Source organism: Malus sylvestris, chromosome 17 (assembly GCF_916048215.2).
Source record: "Malus sylvestris chromosome 17, drMalSylv7.2, whole genome shotgun sequence".
Lineage (NCBI taxonomy): Eukaryota > Viridiplantae > Streptophyta > Magnoliopsida > Rosales > Rosaceae > Malus > Malus sylvestris.
In genome coordinates, this window is record NC_062276.1 from 6929226 (window position 1) to 6946813 (window position 17588).

The 17588-nt window shown below is 37.3% G+C and overlaps 2 protein-coding genes across 2 annotated transcripts in view; both read left to right on the forward strand.

The window, feature by feature from the left end:
• Positions 1-17588, forward strand: part of LOC126610106 (uncharacterized) — an 86531-nt gene that overhangs the window by 29988 nt on the left and 38955 nt on the right. The gene's annotated exons all lie outside the window — the stretch shown is intronic.
• LOC126610104 (calcium-dependent protein kinase 24-like) lies at positions 6694-9505 on the forward strand. Its single transcript, XM_050278078.1, has 8 exons — positions 6694-7331; positions 7432-7555; positions 7650-7793; positions 7943-8095; positions 8253-8368; positions 8470-8637; positions 8730-8963; positions 9229-9505. Exons 1-8 carry the CDS (start codon positions 6801-6803, stop codon positions 9382-9384), a joined length of 1626 nt encoding a protein of 541 aa, XP_050134035.1. The 5' UTR covers positions 6694-6800; the 3' UTR covers positions 9385-9505.

A 17588-nucleotide genomic window follows, 5' to 3' on the forward strand; every position in this document is an offset into this window, starting at 1 on the left:
ATTACTGAGTGGGTTCCACAAAAACGTATATCAAAATGTGTGTTGCAAACATGTATTCTCATATCTAACCCATATTTAGATATTACTGAGTGGGTTCCACAAAAACGTATATCAAAATGTTATGTAACATTTTTTGTCTGGTAACTAGACTTTGATTGGCAGATCCAAAACTTCTTTTCTTTTTGGTCCAAATTTGCCAGCTTATATATACTGACCTCCGGCGGTGCCTACTAACCACCTAACTCCTAGAAAGAGACCTTTATTTTACTATGCACAAACATGAGATGCAAAAAAACGACAGAATTCTAGGTCATCCATATGGCCAAAACCTAGGTTGGTTACCACCACAAAAAATTCATAAGAATATAATCATATATATTCTCTGTTGTGTTTGTATATAACAATTATTTCTTGCCGGTAGGGGGTTTTTCGGTGTAATGGTCCTCACCTCTTCATGAGAAAGAAAAGTGCCCTGCACATGATCATTGTCAAATAGTTAATATCATCTAATCTTTCTCTATATGAAAAGAAAAAAAAAAATTCCTTGTTTTACTCATTAATGTAATTTAGTAAAAAGAAAAAAAAAATTCCTTGTTTTACTCATTAATGTAATTTAGTAAAAAGACGATTGTAATTGCCATCTAGGTTGATAGACTTGCCTTTTATGTTTGAATCGATATAGCTTAATAACATTGAAACCATGAAATTGATAATAAAGCAAAAATATATTGAAAACTTTTGAGTAGAATGATTCTTTTTATAGTCTAAAATTTTTAACCGTTAAATCTGTAACGATGTAATTCACAATTGAGAATCTCATAATTAAAAATTCTGGACCATAGTACGAGTCAGTCCATCTGGAAAAATCCCCAAATACAAATTGTTGTACATAGATAGGTAAAAAAAAAGATTGATTCGTTTGGTCTTTAAAAAATATGTCTCAGGCATTGTCAATTTGTCAGCATCTCTCTATTGAAGTGGGGCTTTCAGGTATGGTACGGTGTAAAACTGCACAAAACCCAATGTTTTGTTGATGTCAATACATCTGACCCATACATACATACATTAGTAAAGATTGTTCTACAAAGCTCGACAAGGTGTTACCACTGCTAGTGCAAGTAAAGTAACCGATAATATTGTTGGATAACATGTCATTAACTAATTGTCATGTATTACTAATATTGACAAATCCGTAACTAAACCCTAAATTGTCATGTGGCAAAGAAGTTTGTTAAGGAATGAGCCCACAAAACTTTCTAATTCATTTCAGATTGTCATGGTTCGTGAGACGTGTTTAACACTGCATGAGATGGAGGGCAACTTGGACGTAAACTCTAAACATAGTGTGTGTGTATATATATGTGTGTATATATATATATATATATATATATATATATATATATATATATATATGTACACACACAAAAACGTGTAGATAGTAGATATATATACACAGAGGGTAATGTTATAGGGTTTCTGTTGTTGAATGTCAGTGTCGGAGTACCTAAAGTTAAGAGGTCTGCTAAGGTCTAATCCCGTGTCTCTTCCTCTACTGCCTGCTGTCTCCTACTCGTACCATCTATATCCCCAAAAAAGAACCGTACTCTATGACCATTTTAACCATCAAGTCAACGTTTAAATGTCCATTTTATTATAGTAGTAGAAATGAGTTAAGCATTTACATAACGGTTTGAGTTCAAATCTTGTTAGTGATTAATTTAATATTTAATTTAACAAGCCATTTAGTACTATAGTATAGTGATATTTCTCTTTATTTGTAAATAAGAGGTCCTAAGTTCGATTCTCTCCAAAAACGAATTTGAATCACATTATTGTTAACTCATTGTGAGGCTAAACCTACCACATCCTCTTAATGTAGATAATACCGTTTGTTAAAAAAAACATTTAATCAAACAAAATATATCGTTTGTCTAAAAAAAAAAAATCCCTTTCATTTATCTAATTAATTGTTTGAATATCTTTTATTGGCAAAAAAAATCCTCTCCCATTAATCAATCCTAATTACGTTTTTTTTTTTTGACAAAGGTAAAATCTTTATTATCAACAAACAACTAACATAAGACCATCTTTAACCTTTGAAGTAAAACTTAAAATTTTTAGCTCAGATAATTTAGGTTTTAATCCAGAAATAGTTTTTCTGCTTCAACCCTTCTGACATAAAATATTAGCCCCATATTATTAAAGAATGAATTTAGGCTTTTTTTTTTCTAAATTAACTTTTTTTTTAAATTATGTAGACTATCCTAAATTAATTTTATGAACATTTTAACATAAAAATATTTAAATTTCGATAAATATTGAAAAACCACTAAATTTGGGTCATTTTTTGGTTAAATAATTTTTTTAGCCATTGGATTTAAATTTGGGTTGTTAGATTTGATTATATTCGATCTCAGCCATTGGATTCAATAAATATATAAATATAAAATAAATAAATAAAAAAGAAATTTGAACGTGGACCGTTGGATCAACCAACGACCCATTTGAATGTGGTCGTTGGATCACAAAAACTAGTCGTTAGGCTATTATGGTTACTGACACGTAGGGGACATGCCCACGGGGTCCCGCTGGTGCTATGGCTGGTGTGTTTGGCGCATCCAAGAGTGGTTTTTGGGCGTTTGGGCTTCACATCAAGTTTTCCACTCTCACATGTGGGCTCCACCACTAATTTTGGGCTAAATCTTGGCTGGTATTTGGGTTTTTTTTTTTAGGGTTCTAACACTTAATCCATATAACAAGGGTTGGAATGAAATGGGGGAATAGAAGGGAAAATTTAGGATTTACTCCAAAGGTTGGAGTTGGTCTAAGGGTCCAAATTCAAGATACATGCAGAAGAAATGGACCCAAAATTACACAACGTGGGGGTCGAAACACAAGTTGGAGCCCAAAAACCTAGCCTTTTGCAAACAACGTCTTCTATAGGGCGCATCCTTACACAACAAAAGAAATGAAATACTATCCCTCACAATTATTTAATACCCTGAAAATTTAAATATATGAATATGCGGAGAAAAAATCGAAAATAAATCGATTTATGGGTATGAAAAATTTAATTGAGAAATTTTATAATTGTGTTAATGGAAATTATTATAATTTAAGTCGTAAAATTTATCGATAAGTAAAAATAACAAAAATGTCCCTAGTTGGTTTAATGTAATTATACGAGGAGGTATTTTATCCTCACATATTTTATCATATTTCTTGATATACTTGGATAGAAGACGATCTTACAAGCGTGTGGGAGAGAACCGTTCGTGAAATGGAGCTATAACGAAGGAGTTATTAATGTTTAAATTTAAGGACATTTTGGTAATTTTCCTTCAATTTAGAGGGATCCAGATTTTCTGGAGCACTGAGATTATGCCACGTATGTGGCTGAGATGAAAAGAAAAGAAGAAAAGGGAAAAGATTAACGGACATGATAGGAAGGAAATGAGAGAGGGATGCCCAATGAGGAAATAAAGAAAAGAGGGGAAATGAAGAAGGGGGCACCCAACCCGAACCCCTTTTTGACCTGGTTATTGGCAACGTTTTCCGGCGATTTTTCATGGTTTTTCTGACAAGTTTCGCCGAGCCACCACCTGGAAACTCTTCACTGGCCTTTACTCTCCATTTTGGCCCCAAGATTGACGAGGTTTTAGCCCCGTATCACGAAGAACGAAACCGCGGGTTCTGGGAACACCACGGCGGCAATCCGCCACTCTGGCACCCCTCACCATCAATGACCACCATCAATAGGCTCCTCTCAACCCCAAGAACAAAGCCCAAGCAGTGGTGAGGCATCAGAGCTTGTATGGAAGCCGAATCGAAGCACACCCTTTTCTAGGGTTCCTACGGTTCGTGGGAAATTTCAGTTATTTCCCGGACAAATTGGACTTAACCACATGTATAAAACTTGTTCTACTCGTTGAGATCTTCATTTCTATGAAATTTGGTAATTTTTGGAATTAGTTTAATTTTTCGGCTAGTCGGGCTGCGGCGCGGGCCGAGGCACCCCTGAGATTTCTAGACTAAATTTGGATACCCTAATTCCATATGTGATGTTAGATTGACGAAATCTCGTCGTATGACTATAATTTTGATAGCGACCGCCACTAGGAAATTATGTGAATTGACAATCCAACCATTGGATCGTCACCAAACCTTAATGCATTGTAGAATGTAATATTTGAGGACAATAGGAACTTACGGATTGGAAATCCGATGTATAGATTTTCCTGAATTGGATTTCTAAGTTTGTATCAAACGTTGACCGCCACTTGAATGGGCGATTGGCGGAGATCCAGCTGTTGGATCGTAATGAAATTTTGATCTGTTGTTCGAGAAGAATAATGTGGATGTTGAGAAGTTATGGATCATAAATTTGATAGGCAGATCTTCCGGTTTAGATTTCTAGGGTTGTGAACCTATTCTCGATCTTGATTGATGGTTGATTTTTATTATAGTAAACTAAATTGAGTTTCTAGCATGCCGTTTATCTTGGGGTGTTGTTGACATTTCATGAAGCTTAGTGGACTCATTGCGACGACATGTGTCTTGATTTTTTTTTTTTTTTGCCATTGACCTATGGTTATGAATTGTGAACTATGATTGGCTTGATCCCTCCAAAGGGTGTGTAGACAGTCTAACGAGAAGTTAGATGCAGTCATAAAATAAAAGAGATTAAATTTTTGTGGAAAACCGTTTAGAGTGGCTATTAACATAAGGGTTAATAATGACATTTTTGGCCTACCACTAAATGTAAATTCCGAAATAAAATTTTCAGGTCGGGGTGTTACAATTATTGTTTTTTTTTTTAACATGCCCTCTTACGTGTGGCGAATTTTCAAGTCTTAATAAGTGGACAACACAACGGGTGGAGCACGCGTGGGTGTTGGGCTTCACATGCGCCTTAACAACTGGAGAACACAACGGGTGGAGCACGCGTGGCCATTGGGCTTCACACGCGACACGAGATAACTTGCTCTGTTACCATGAAAAAAGTTGAGGTTTTACCATAAAATAAATTAGTAATATAGAGAGTAGCCTAACCTCTTATAAACCCTTACAAGGTTTCTCCTTTCACCAATGTGGTACTCTTTTACCTTCACATTGTCTCAGCAATATGTTGTTCAAATTCGCCTTTGGCAAGAATCAAATATAAGATATATTACTAACAAGTGCAAAAGAATACTACTGAAACATAGTAATAAGTGGCTCGTCTCTATTATTGTTCAGTATTAAGTTTAGAATCTTGAGAAGATTTGTGTGTTTTGGTAACCTTTCTAGTTTCTGAGCAGATAAAGTTTTCGGGTTTTAATCTCTAAATGATATGTCAAATATAGTATGTCAAAATTTTATTTAATAGTTAATGTGGCAAATTGAATACAAGTGCTAAATCTTCTTCTTTTCCAATAGATGTATCAAATATTTATTTTATTATTTTATTGGGCCTAGAATTACATTAACTATTAAAAAATAATCAAAATTAGTTTTAGTTTGTATTCTATTAGTTGTTAATGGGACCCATGCATTAAAAAATTAAATTAAATATATTTGACTTTTTCTTTGTTTGCTGTCAAAAAAGGTAGCTAGAAAGTAAGGAGTCAAATAACTCACATGCCACATCATATATGTCATATCCATTGAAGAACACTTGAATGTCTTTTAATTTTATTTGACATATTTGACATATCCTTTGGAAATGGTCTAAGCCGAATCATTTTTTGGACAGGTACCAGTAGATGAGTATAAGGAGGAGGTATGTGAATCATCATCACTCAGCAAGGGTGATTGGTGATGGGATTTGGGTTATTCCATTCTATGCTAGTTTTATAATATTCGTTACCCTCTTCTTGACCGCCATTTCTGGGCTCTTTACGGCCCTACATGGCGGAGAGAAATTGCCATTCTCATAATCAAATGACTCAAGTGGGTGTTTTGTGATTTTTGTGGAGTCTGATTTGAAAAGATCATTGGACACCAATGGGGGTTGCGAAACTAAGCCACCTTATACAAAGTTTGAGTCATAGGATGATGAGGACTTTAAGCGCTGTGTATCATCCGAGAAATCAATATATCTTGAGATGTTTTGTTGACATTGGGTGTAAAAAAGCGATCTGCACCAAGTACAACAATTGTCCTCATTGGAGACGAGAATGTGAATAAAAAATGGACCGGAGGCTTTTGGCTTGTCTCTATCCGAGCTTTGATCGTTGCCTATGGCTGGAATCAACGACACAATAAAATAGAAGAAACGCTCGCTGCATAGGTGCGAGGGAATCCAGCAGCGGAAGAGAAGAAGGCGGAGCAAATAAAAGGAAAGAAAATAAGTCGAACAATTGCGACCTATCTCAAAATACCAAGCAAAGTAAGCTGGTGATGGTTATGAAGCTATATTTTCTCTATGCAAAAGCTTTTGCTTAACAAAATACCAAGCAACGACCACATTTGACCATTGTCATCTATCTGTGTCATCCATCTAAGACCACACTTGACTTGGCTTGACGGCGTTAGTTTGCAGGCCTTCCAAATGACAGACTGATAACGGGATATACCTAACGACAGTAAAGTTTTGCCGTCAAGTGTGACGGTGACAACACAACCCTAAGAAAATGGCGGGACGCCTTAAAACCAAAACCAACTGTTCTTCAAAACTATTCCCAGACGCAAACATTTCCCAAAATTAGTGTCCCTATTGAATCGCTCTCTCTCTCTCTCTCTCTCTCTCTCTCTCTCTCTCTCTTCCCATGGGATCGATGTTGCAGATATAATTGACCAAATACACCTTCTTCATTCCCATGGGAAGCTGCTTATGCACACCTGCGAAAGCAGGTGTCCACCACAGACGAAGAAACGTCATCAAACCTCTACCTCAAAACAGTGTACATGACTCGTCACCGCGCAAGTCGTCCGTTGCAGCGGTTCCCCATCACCGCAGTATTATATGGGTGCTGGACAAGACTGCTGGTGATGACATCTTCGGCAAGTACCTATTTGGCAAGGAATTAGGGCGAGGGGAGTTTGGAATCACTTACAGATGCGTCCACAGGGAGACGGGGGAGCCTTTTGCCTGCAAGACCATATCGAAGAGCAAGCTGAAGACGGAGATAGATGTCGAGGATGTAAGGAGGGAGGCTGAGATCATGCGCCGTTTGCCTAAGCATCTGAATATTGTCTGCTTCAAGGAGGCTTATGAGGATAGGGAGGCAGTTTATCTTGTCATGGAGCTTTGCGAAGGCGGCGAGCTCTTTGATAGGATTGTGGCCAAAGGGCATTACACGGAGCGCGCTGCAGCCAATGTTACCAGGACAATGCTTGAGGTTTGCCAGGTATAACTTGAGTTCCGTTCTCTCTAAGTTTTTATTTTATATTATAAAACATATAGTTGTCGGGGTGTTTTATCTAATTGATTGTTATTGATTTTTGCAGGTATGCCACAAGCATGGAGTGATACATAGGGACATGAAACCGGAGAATTTCCTTTTTGCAGATAGTAGTGAAAATGCACAATTGAAGGCAATTGATTTTGGCCTTGCTATATTTTTCGAACCAGGTATCTTCCAAAACATGACCTCTTTTTTTTTTTTTCGCGTTCTTATTGCTTTTTCGAATTTTGCTCGTTTCGAATCTTGCCAATATTTTGGTAGGTCAGAGATTCACTGAAATTGTTGGAAGTCCATATTACATGGCTCCGGAGGTGCTACGGCGTAATTATGGATCGGAAGTTGATGTTTGGAGTGCAGGGGTTATCCTATACATCCTACTTTGTGGAGTGCCTCCATTTTGGGCAGGTAAATTCATTTTAAATTTGTATTGTGGTTGAATTTAAGTTTTCTCTTCTCAGGAATCTGATTAACTTCAGTCCATATGATATGCAAAAAATGAGTGAAGATATTGTTTTCGAGAATGCTTTCTGATGTTCGGTTTATACCTAGTGCAGAATCTGAGGAAGGAATTGCACAGGCTATTGTTCGGGGTACCATAGATTTCGAGAGGGAGACATGGAAACAGGTTTCGGAGGAAGCAAAAGAACTAGTGAGGCGCATGCTTGATCCAAACCCTCACAACAGGCTCACAGTTGAAGAAGTCCTCGGTATGTATATTTTTGCACATGCTTGAGCAAAAAAATGTCGGATACAACGTCTGTGTTTCTTTCACTTAGCATGTCCATGTCTTCAAAAGTGCATTTGTTGTTCTGACGTGGACTACATAAAAATTGTACTAACCATTCCCTATAATTTTACATGAAGATCATCCATGGATACGAAACGCAAATCAAGTTCCTAATGTTCCTCTGGGAGAAAATGTCACATTAAGGATCAAGCAGTTCTCGTTAATGAATAAGTTCAAGAAGAAAGTTCTTAGAGTACGCAACTTCCCGAATCTCTTTTCTTTCACTAATTGTTAAGGGTGGTTCTTTGATTCTTTCACAAGCATTGTTAACCGTTGAATAATTCATAACTTCAGGTGGTGGCGGATAACTTGCCAGAGGATCAAATAGGTGGAATCAGACAGATATTCGAAATGATGGACACTGACAACAACGGAAACTTGACTTTTGAAGAACTTCGAGATGGTCTTGTGAAGATCGGACACAATGTTGCTGATCCTGATGTGCACATGTTGTTGGAAGCTGTGAGTTTATTTTGTTTGACGCCTTTTTGTTTTTCGATTTCTCTTTTCCTTTACCATATCTAATTAACAATCTCTCTGTACATATTCAAAAGGCGGATGCTGATGGAAATGGCACACTGAGCTGCGAGGAATTCGTTATGGTGTCTGTTCATTTAAAAAAGATAGACAGCGATGAATTTCTCCATCAAGCTTTTGGCTATTTCGACAAGAATAACAGCGGATATATTGAGTTCGAGGAGTTGAGAGAAGCCTTGCTCGATGACACACTTGGTCCGGCTAATGAGCAGGTTATACAAGACATCATATTCGATGTTGACTTGGACAAGGTAATTAATTTTTAAGTATATCCTTTTCATTTCTTACAAATTTACCAATTTGATTGCTTTCCGATTTATACTATCGGTACCAACTTAAGTTTTCTGCTATCTGATATTACTAACACAAGTTTTAGAATTTAGGATTTAGGATTAGGGTCGTAACAATCTGCGAATACCGTATGATGCTGTCCAGAAAATGAAGATTTAAGTTGGTATCGTAGTAGTGTACCTGCGGATTTACCCTTTTTAATTATTTTGGTCTGTGTTTTATTAGGATGGGCGAATAAGTTTTGAAGAGTTTAAAGGAATGATGAAAACAGGCATGGACTGGAAAATGTCTTCTCGTCAATATTCGAGGGCATTGCTAAATGTACTTAGCCGTAAGTTGTTGAAAGACGAATCGTTACAAGCGAACTACAACGAGGAATAAGAGCTGCTTTTGAATCATGCATCTTCGTCCTCCCAAAAATTATGACTGAAAAAATTGATTGTCGAATGTTAGTGTCTTGAAAGAGAAATGCAAAGTGGTCTCTCAAAAGTGAGACTTTTCATGGACTTTCTGCCATCTTAGTTTAACAATTTCCATGCCAACATTATTAAACATTATGCAAAAAAACATGAGGTGGAGAGAGTCCATAGAGATGTTGTAAACTAAACCAAAAACCAATCAAGCAATAAACAAAACAAAACGATTTCAGAATTCCTCTAATATAGGAGCACATCTCTAACAACGTAAGCTTTATTGATTACCAACAAATACAAGAGAACTCACAAACACAAAGTGTTCCCAAGTATACAAACTTATGCCTCTCAAAAACTCTCACACACCAAACTCTATCTCACATCCATCTATTTATACTAATAGATGTCACAGGTTTACACAAAGTCCCTAGAATATAGGAAACCAAATCCCAAACCAACTAGGAAACACAAATCCAAATATCTTGTGTCCAAGATATCCTAATCCTTTTTAGTTTAGGCATGTTGATTTAATGCCAAATCCAACAATCTCCACCTTGGCATGAAATCCATAATGAGGCATCTAACAACTTCTGTTGCTCCACCATATCGCAAGATCAAACTTGCTTCAACTGCACCAAATCCAAGCAGTGCTTGAACTTAGCTGCATTAACCACCTTTGTCAACATATCAGTTGAATTATCTTTTGTAGCAACCTTTTTAAGACGAATCTCACCTTCAGCTACCACTTCTCTCACAAAATGATATTGCACATCAATGTGCTTAGTCCTAGCATGATGTACCTAATATCTGGCCAAATAAATGACACTCTACACCTAAGTCTCCTAACAACCCCACATTGCTTATTTGATAGCTTCAGCGATCGCCATGTATTTTTCTTGTGTGGTTGATAATGCCACCGTTGGTTGTAATATTGATCTCCAACATATAAGACTTTTTACCATAGTAAACACATACCCAATCGTCAATATTCTCTTGTCTAAGTCTTCAGCAAAGTCTGAATCCACATATCCAACTAAGAACTCATCAATTCTTTCATCACATCTTTCAAAACAAATACCTTTGTCCCTCATTCCGTGTAAATACCTTAGTATCCGCTTAGCAGCATTTCAATGCTCTCTTCCAGGGCTATGCATGAATCTACTAACAATTCCAGTTGCTTGTGCCATATCAGGATGAGTACGCACCATAGCATACATTAATCCTCTAACCAAATTAGCATATGGAATACCATTCATCTTCATATTTTCCTCATCAGTTTTGGGACATTATTGATTACTCAACTTGAAGTGAGCACCTAATGGAGTTCTTACAGGCTTAGTGGCTTTTGTTACTCCAAACTTTAGTAATAACTTCTCAAGATATTGCTTCTGAGACAAACACACCAAACCTTTTTTTCTATCCTTTGTGATCTCCATTCCCAATATTTTCTTGGCATCACCGAGATCCTTCATTTCGAACTCCCTTCTCACTTGCTCCTTCAACTTTTCTATCTCTGAAATATTGCTTGAGGCTATGAGCATGTCGTCCACATAAATTAACAAGTACACGAACAAATCATCTTTCCACAGTGATCATAATGACTTCTTGTATAGTCTTGACCCTTCGTAAACTTGTCAAATCTTAAATATCACTGCCTGGGCAACTGCTTTAAACCATAAAGAGATTTTCTAAGCTTACAAACCAATCTTTCTTTGCCCTTCACTTGATACCCCTCAGGTTGTCTCATATAAATCTCTTCATCCAACTTACCATGAAGGAATGCAGTCTTCACGTCTAGTTGTACCAATTCAAGGTTGAATTGTGCAACTAGAGCAAGTAATATTCGAATGGAGGAGTGCTTAACCACAAGAGAAAAATATCTCATTGTAATATATTCCCTCATTCTAAGCATATCTTTTAGCCACTAGCCTAGCTTTAAATCTTACCAAGCTCCTATCATCCACTCCATCCTTCTTTGCATAAACACATAAGCAGCCAATTGCTTTCCTTCCTCTAGGCAGCTTCACCAATTCCCAAGTTTTATTCTTGTGAAGAGTGAGCATTTCATCATCCATTGCATTATGCCATTTACTATCTTCTTCACTATTTACTGCTTTTTCAAAATTAGGGGGAATTTCAGCCTTCATTATTGGCAACGCATATACCATGCAACCCAAGCAATCTTTATATCTCGCAAGTAGGGATATGTCTCATTTTCCCTTCCTTTTGGCTATGCAATTATCTTGTATCTTTATAACTTCTGATGGTGTTTCTTTTTCGTGATCACTTTTTTCATGTTCAAGTTGACCACCTTGTCTTTCTTCTTCCATAACTTTTTTACTTGGCTGTGAATTCATAATTACTTGTTCTCTAAGCTCCACCATCTAAACTTCTTCCTTCAATTTCATGTGACTTTCATCGAATGTCAGCTATCTACTTACTATAATCTTGTTCAACTCAGGACACCAAAGTCTGAAGCCTTTCACACCACTATTGAATCCCATAAAGACAGCTTTCTTGGCTCGTGGATCCAGTTTATTTTCCTTCACATGAAAGTAGGCATTGTATCCAAATACTCATAGCTTATCGTAGTCCTGAGCAGGTTCTCCAGACCACACTTCAATGAGTGTTCTACCTTTTAATGTTGTTGATGGTAGTCGATTAAGCACATGACATGCATAACTCAAAGCTTCTGCCTAAAATCTCTTTGGCAGCTTAGCTTGAGATAACATGCAATGAACTTTCTCGAGCAATGTCCTATTTAGTCTTTCTGTAATCTCATTCTGCTATGGAGTATGTCTAACACTGAAATGCCGAGTAATCCCTTCCTTTTTACACACTTTGAAGAAATGATCAGAGGTATATTCCCCTCCATTGTCACTTCTCGGTATCAGAATCTTCTTTCCAGTCTTGTTTTCCACCATGTTCTTCCATTCCAAGAAGATGTCAAGAACATCATCCTTTCGTTTCATCATATATATCCATGATTTGTGAGAGTAGTCATCAATAAAAGATACAAACCATCTTTTTCCACCTAAAGAAGCATTTTTTGCAAGCCCCCAATGACACGCCCGACCCTGATATCCTCCAAATACCAAGGTAGGCACGTGTTAGCCGACACTCGAAGATGACGAAGCCATATTAGAATGCATGAGAACTAGAAAGAAATAACTAACATAAATAAAACTTGTAAATTTAACTATAATGAATATGCAATTGTGGAACGTGTACAGAGCATACAACTAATCCAAGACACTAAAAAGGAATAATATAAAATTGAATCAACCAAGGGATGGGTCTTACACTCAGAGGACTCAAGGATGCCGATGTGGGAGAGTCTTGAAGCGGGGATTGTACGTCTCGATTCTAAGTCTTGAAGGGGAGCAAAACAACATATGAGTGGACCACGTTGATATATAATAATACTAAAACCATTATTCAACAACGTACTAACCCCCAAAGTTTATGAAAATTCAATAGCATAATATGTAATAGGTTTTCCGAAAACCCTAGCATGCCATAAAACATTTGTAAAACATATATCATATATAGTGTGCTTAATAGTGGTATCACAATTGCCCGTAGACACTGCATCTCCAGGCCGAAGCCAATATAAGTATCTTCTGCCCGTAGGCACTGCATCTCTCGCTCGAAGCCAATATAAGTATCTTCCGCCCATAGGCACTACATCTCCCGACCAAAGCCAATATAAGTATCTTCCGCCCATAGCCAAGTATCTTCCGCCCATAGGCATTACATCTCCCGACCAAAGCCAATATAAGTATCTTTCGCCCATAGGCATACATAAGCACAAAAAATCATGAACATAATATTTCCAAAATATATATCTCATCGGAGCTCAATAGCTCAAATATCATATTATAAATCATAGGAGCGTTCTAGCTCAAATCATCGTCATAAATCATGTTCATAAGTATATATAATCATAAATATTTCAAAGAACGTAAATCCGATAAAGCATGATATCTCATAAAGCGTAAATCCAATTTACTCATAAACATTTCATAAAACGTAGTCATAAAATCATGCTTTCATGTATGCATTTTTAATAATAAAATCATGCAATTTGGAAGGGGTTCATTCACCTTACTCCGTCGTCGAAGGGCCGGGCAAATTAAAGAAGACGAAAATGCCACTAACAAACACACCTAACGACATAAAGGGTCCAATTAATAAAACTATAGTAAAATGATTGAATTTGGGAAAACGAAGCACGGATTTGGAATCAGGACGTCGAAATTAGTCTAGGAAGAGGTCTGAGTTGAAATCCAAAAAAGTCAACCAAAAGTCAACGATTAACAGTAAAAAAGTCAACGGGTCAAAGTCAACGGTTAACACATCAGCTCAACCGTCAATAGGTTGGGTCAACAGCTAACGGGTTGGATCCGGGTCTGGGCTTTGAGTTTCTGTGTTAGACTAGATTTTTTTGGTTAGGCCCGACTTTGGTTAGGTTTAGTTTAGTGAGTTAGGCTTCTGGTTATTGGCCTGGGTAACATATTTGGGCCAGATAGCTGGGTTGGGCCTAGGTTGTATGGCCCAAAAGCTTGGGCCGGTTTAGTGGTTCCGAGTCGGGTTTGACCCGATTCCAGGCCAAGTTGGCCGGTTTCGACAAAAAAGAAAGCCAGAGTTTTCCAAGCTCCGTTCAACCCCAAAACTTAACCAAAATAAGTCAAATAATATACCAAATTGAAGCCCAAGGAATAAGGATTCGAATCATACCATTAGGTTCCTTAGTCATGGCTGGAGTTGGTCGAAAAACGGCCTGTAAGCTTCGGGTTTTCGTAGGAAACTGGGGAAATATCCCTTAGCTGGTTTTTCTGTGTCAAACATTGAAATAAGGATAGGAATAACGTGAAAATGGGATCTAAGATGACTTACATCATTTTTTAGGCCCTCCATTGTTTGAAAACTTAAGGGTGCACCGTGTTCTCAACGGAGAAGACAATGAACAGTGGTGTTGCCACTTTTGGAGCGACGAGACTACATGGCCTTGGCTTGAGTTCGGGACGTGGATGGGTTAGACGTGGTGTAGCTCGCTGGAAATGTGAGTTAATGGTGGTCTCATGTGTGGGTGGTGCTCACGGATAGAGAATAAAAGAAGGACAATGAGAGAGATGAGAAAGATAAGAAAGAGACAGAGCTGAGCATTTTGTCATGGGAAATGAAAGGAAGAGAGAAAAAGGAAAATGGGTCAGGGGAACAAAATCAAAATGAGTGGGCCCTCCAAGGCATACTAATTAAGATCCAAAAAGTAAACATTTCAAAATATCTTTCAGCCACAGTGAAATTACCAAAATGTTTTTCCGTTTCGTAAAGTTCAGAATGGGTCGTTACAATCTACCCCCTTTAAGAAAATTTTGTCCCCGAAAATTGAAATAATTGACTATACAATAATACTTGAAGATAGGAAGAATATATATAAGAAATCAAGTCAGAGTGGTTGCATGAAAAAGAATATGCCACATCGTCGCGATCGACTTGCAATTTCCTCCTTTATACTCCAAGCTCACACTTTTTTCCCCATCAGTATAATAGTAGGAACAAACTTTATAAAGATATAAAGTCAAAAATATATAATAATGTAAGGTCAAAATACGTACGCATAATAGGATGACGTCAAAATAGAGCCGAAAACTCGTACTGAACTTAAAACTAAAAGTGGAAAAGACTCACCCAAACATTTGTAACATCAAAATACAAATATATAACTATATAAGGTAAGTTAAAATACTTGTATTGAAAAAAAGTCAAAACCGAAAATGGAAGTGGGTCTCGCCCAAGCATTCGTAACGTCACGTACATCGAGGATAAGTGTGGGCATCACTGGGTCGAGCCCTAACAATAACTAATCAGTAACAACTACCGTAGACAGGTCTACCTGTCCACTTGCTTAATGAACCTAACGAATAAGTCATCGATATTACAGTCGGCTGTCTGTGATATTGACAACACATTGTTATCTTAATAAGCAAGTAGCAATTCTCAAAGGATCAAAATTACCATCATCCAACTCTAAGGCGACATCATTTGAAGTATATAATTTCCCATATCGGAAATTCAAACATCCACATACCAGTTCGCAAAACTCTACTGTCTAACCAATGTTGCTTGTAGGAATCCTCATGCCATATCTCACAAAGTGCCATACCTAATCCGAAAATAAAAACTATCATCGTAAACAATTCCAAAAGAAATCGGTGCAAAATCTAATCATGCTGAAACCACAAAACGAATGAAACACAACACGTCTTCCAAGGTCTAAATAACTCGTTTAGACCGTCTAACAGTCTGAAAATGAAATGTGGTACCAAACAACAATTTAGTACCCAAGGCCTTCAAGAAAGCTTCACGATACTTAGAAGTGAAACGCGCATCACGATGAGGTACAAAAGTGACGACATACAGAAAAAATCAAACAATGTGATTCACAAAGCCTAAGCGAGCTGATTCATTGAGAATTTCTCTCGGCTTCAACGAAAAGGCTAAAAGAACACTTAAGAATTTAAGGGTCAAATCAAGTCCATCAAGTCAAGGGTACAAGATAACTGGATGGAAATCATAACTTTGATGTAAGAACACAAGTGAGTACAAAACTTGATTCTGTGGTGGCAAGTCGAGATGGTTGAGTGCAGACTCGACTCAAGTGGTAGTCTAAGGTAATCAGATAGGCGGGAACTCAAGACTTATTCCCATTCCAAAATACACATCAACTTGTTACAAGGATAACTCAGAGATATTTAATCACCAGTGGTAATGATTCACTTGATATGATGTTAAATGGTGATTGAGTGACTAATGGTTCCGGCTAAAACTTTCAAATCTGAGTGGTTTTCATGAATAGTCTATCTGCTTTAGAAATGATACTAAGGAAAAGACACGAAGTGTGGTAAGGTAAGCACAAACCCAAAGTTGACTATAACGCATTCCAGTACCAGGAGGTGAAATAGGGATTTTGGTCGAAACTTATGTTAATCGAGACGTCAATCAAACAAGTCTACAATGAAGAATTATGCCAAGTGGTCAAAAGTATAGTCCTCGTGAACTGGTAGATAATATTCTGAGTGAGTTAATCAATAAATACCGAAATGTCATCATAGTCTCCACATGTACAAGGTAGTTTATATAGGAAATTTATGGTGACATTTACCCATTTCCATTCTCATCCTCAGTGGGTCCCCGACAACCCAAGAAGAACAGCTATGGGAATTTCTTCCCACTTCCAAACAGGAATAGAAAGAAATTGATATAAGCTCGATGGTTTCCATCTCACATCTTTCACTTATTAGTAAAACAGACATTTACTCATATATTCAATGATATCCCATTCATATAATACCAGTAATAAAGCGGACGAAAATGATGGTACAATCTAGTATTGGCAGTGTGCATGACATACACTAAAATGTGAGCCTTATCAAGAATTGTCCTTTTTCACAGCTTCCTTACCCTTATGCAAGAACAATTTGTTTCTTAACAACAAAGTTCGAACTCCTCGAACTTTCTCGTCTCGTCTTAAGTCATCAAACACTTACTCCTTCAACCACGCACAATACTGATCAAACTCTTGGGCTTCTTACCCGAAATCTACCATTACAGGTTTTACTTAAAAGTGAGCCGACAATACTCACCATGGATTGGACGCCAAAGTAAGCCAATTCCTCGAAGGGAAAACGATGGTGGGATATAGATAGCTTGAATGGAGGTATGTTGTCCGTGAGATTTTTGACTAAGCGCATCAACTACGACATTTGCCTGACCAAGATGGTACTAAAAAATGCAATTAAAATCACCGATGAGTTCTATCTACCTTTTGTCTCTAATTCAACTATTTCTTTGTGAAAACACACTACAACTTCATTGGTCAGAAAGGATACAACATTTCTTGCTGTAGAGAAAATTGTTACCAGCTTTAGTCATAGATAGGATGGTTCACATCTTACGGTTCCAATCATTAAGATGGACACGCGTTACTCACTCATACTACATCAGTATGTAGCCATACATCCAATAACATATTGCCGTAGGATTGAAATTCATCGATGTCATCGAAAAGTGTAAGAACAATGATCAAGCGAGACAATACTTCCGTTGTCAGAAACTTTGTTCACCTTCAACAACTCAACAAAATTGATTATTTCATAGCCAAGAAGG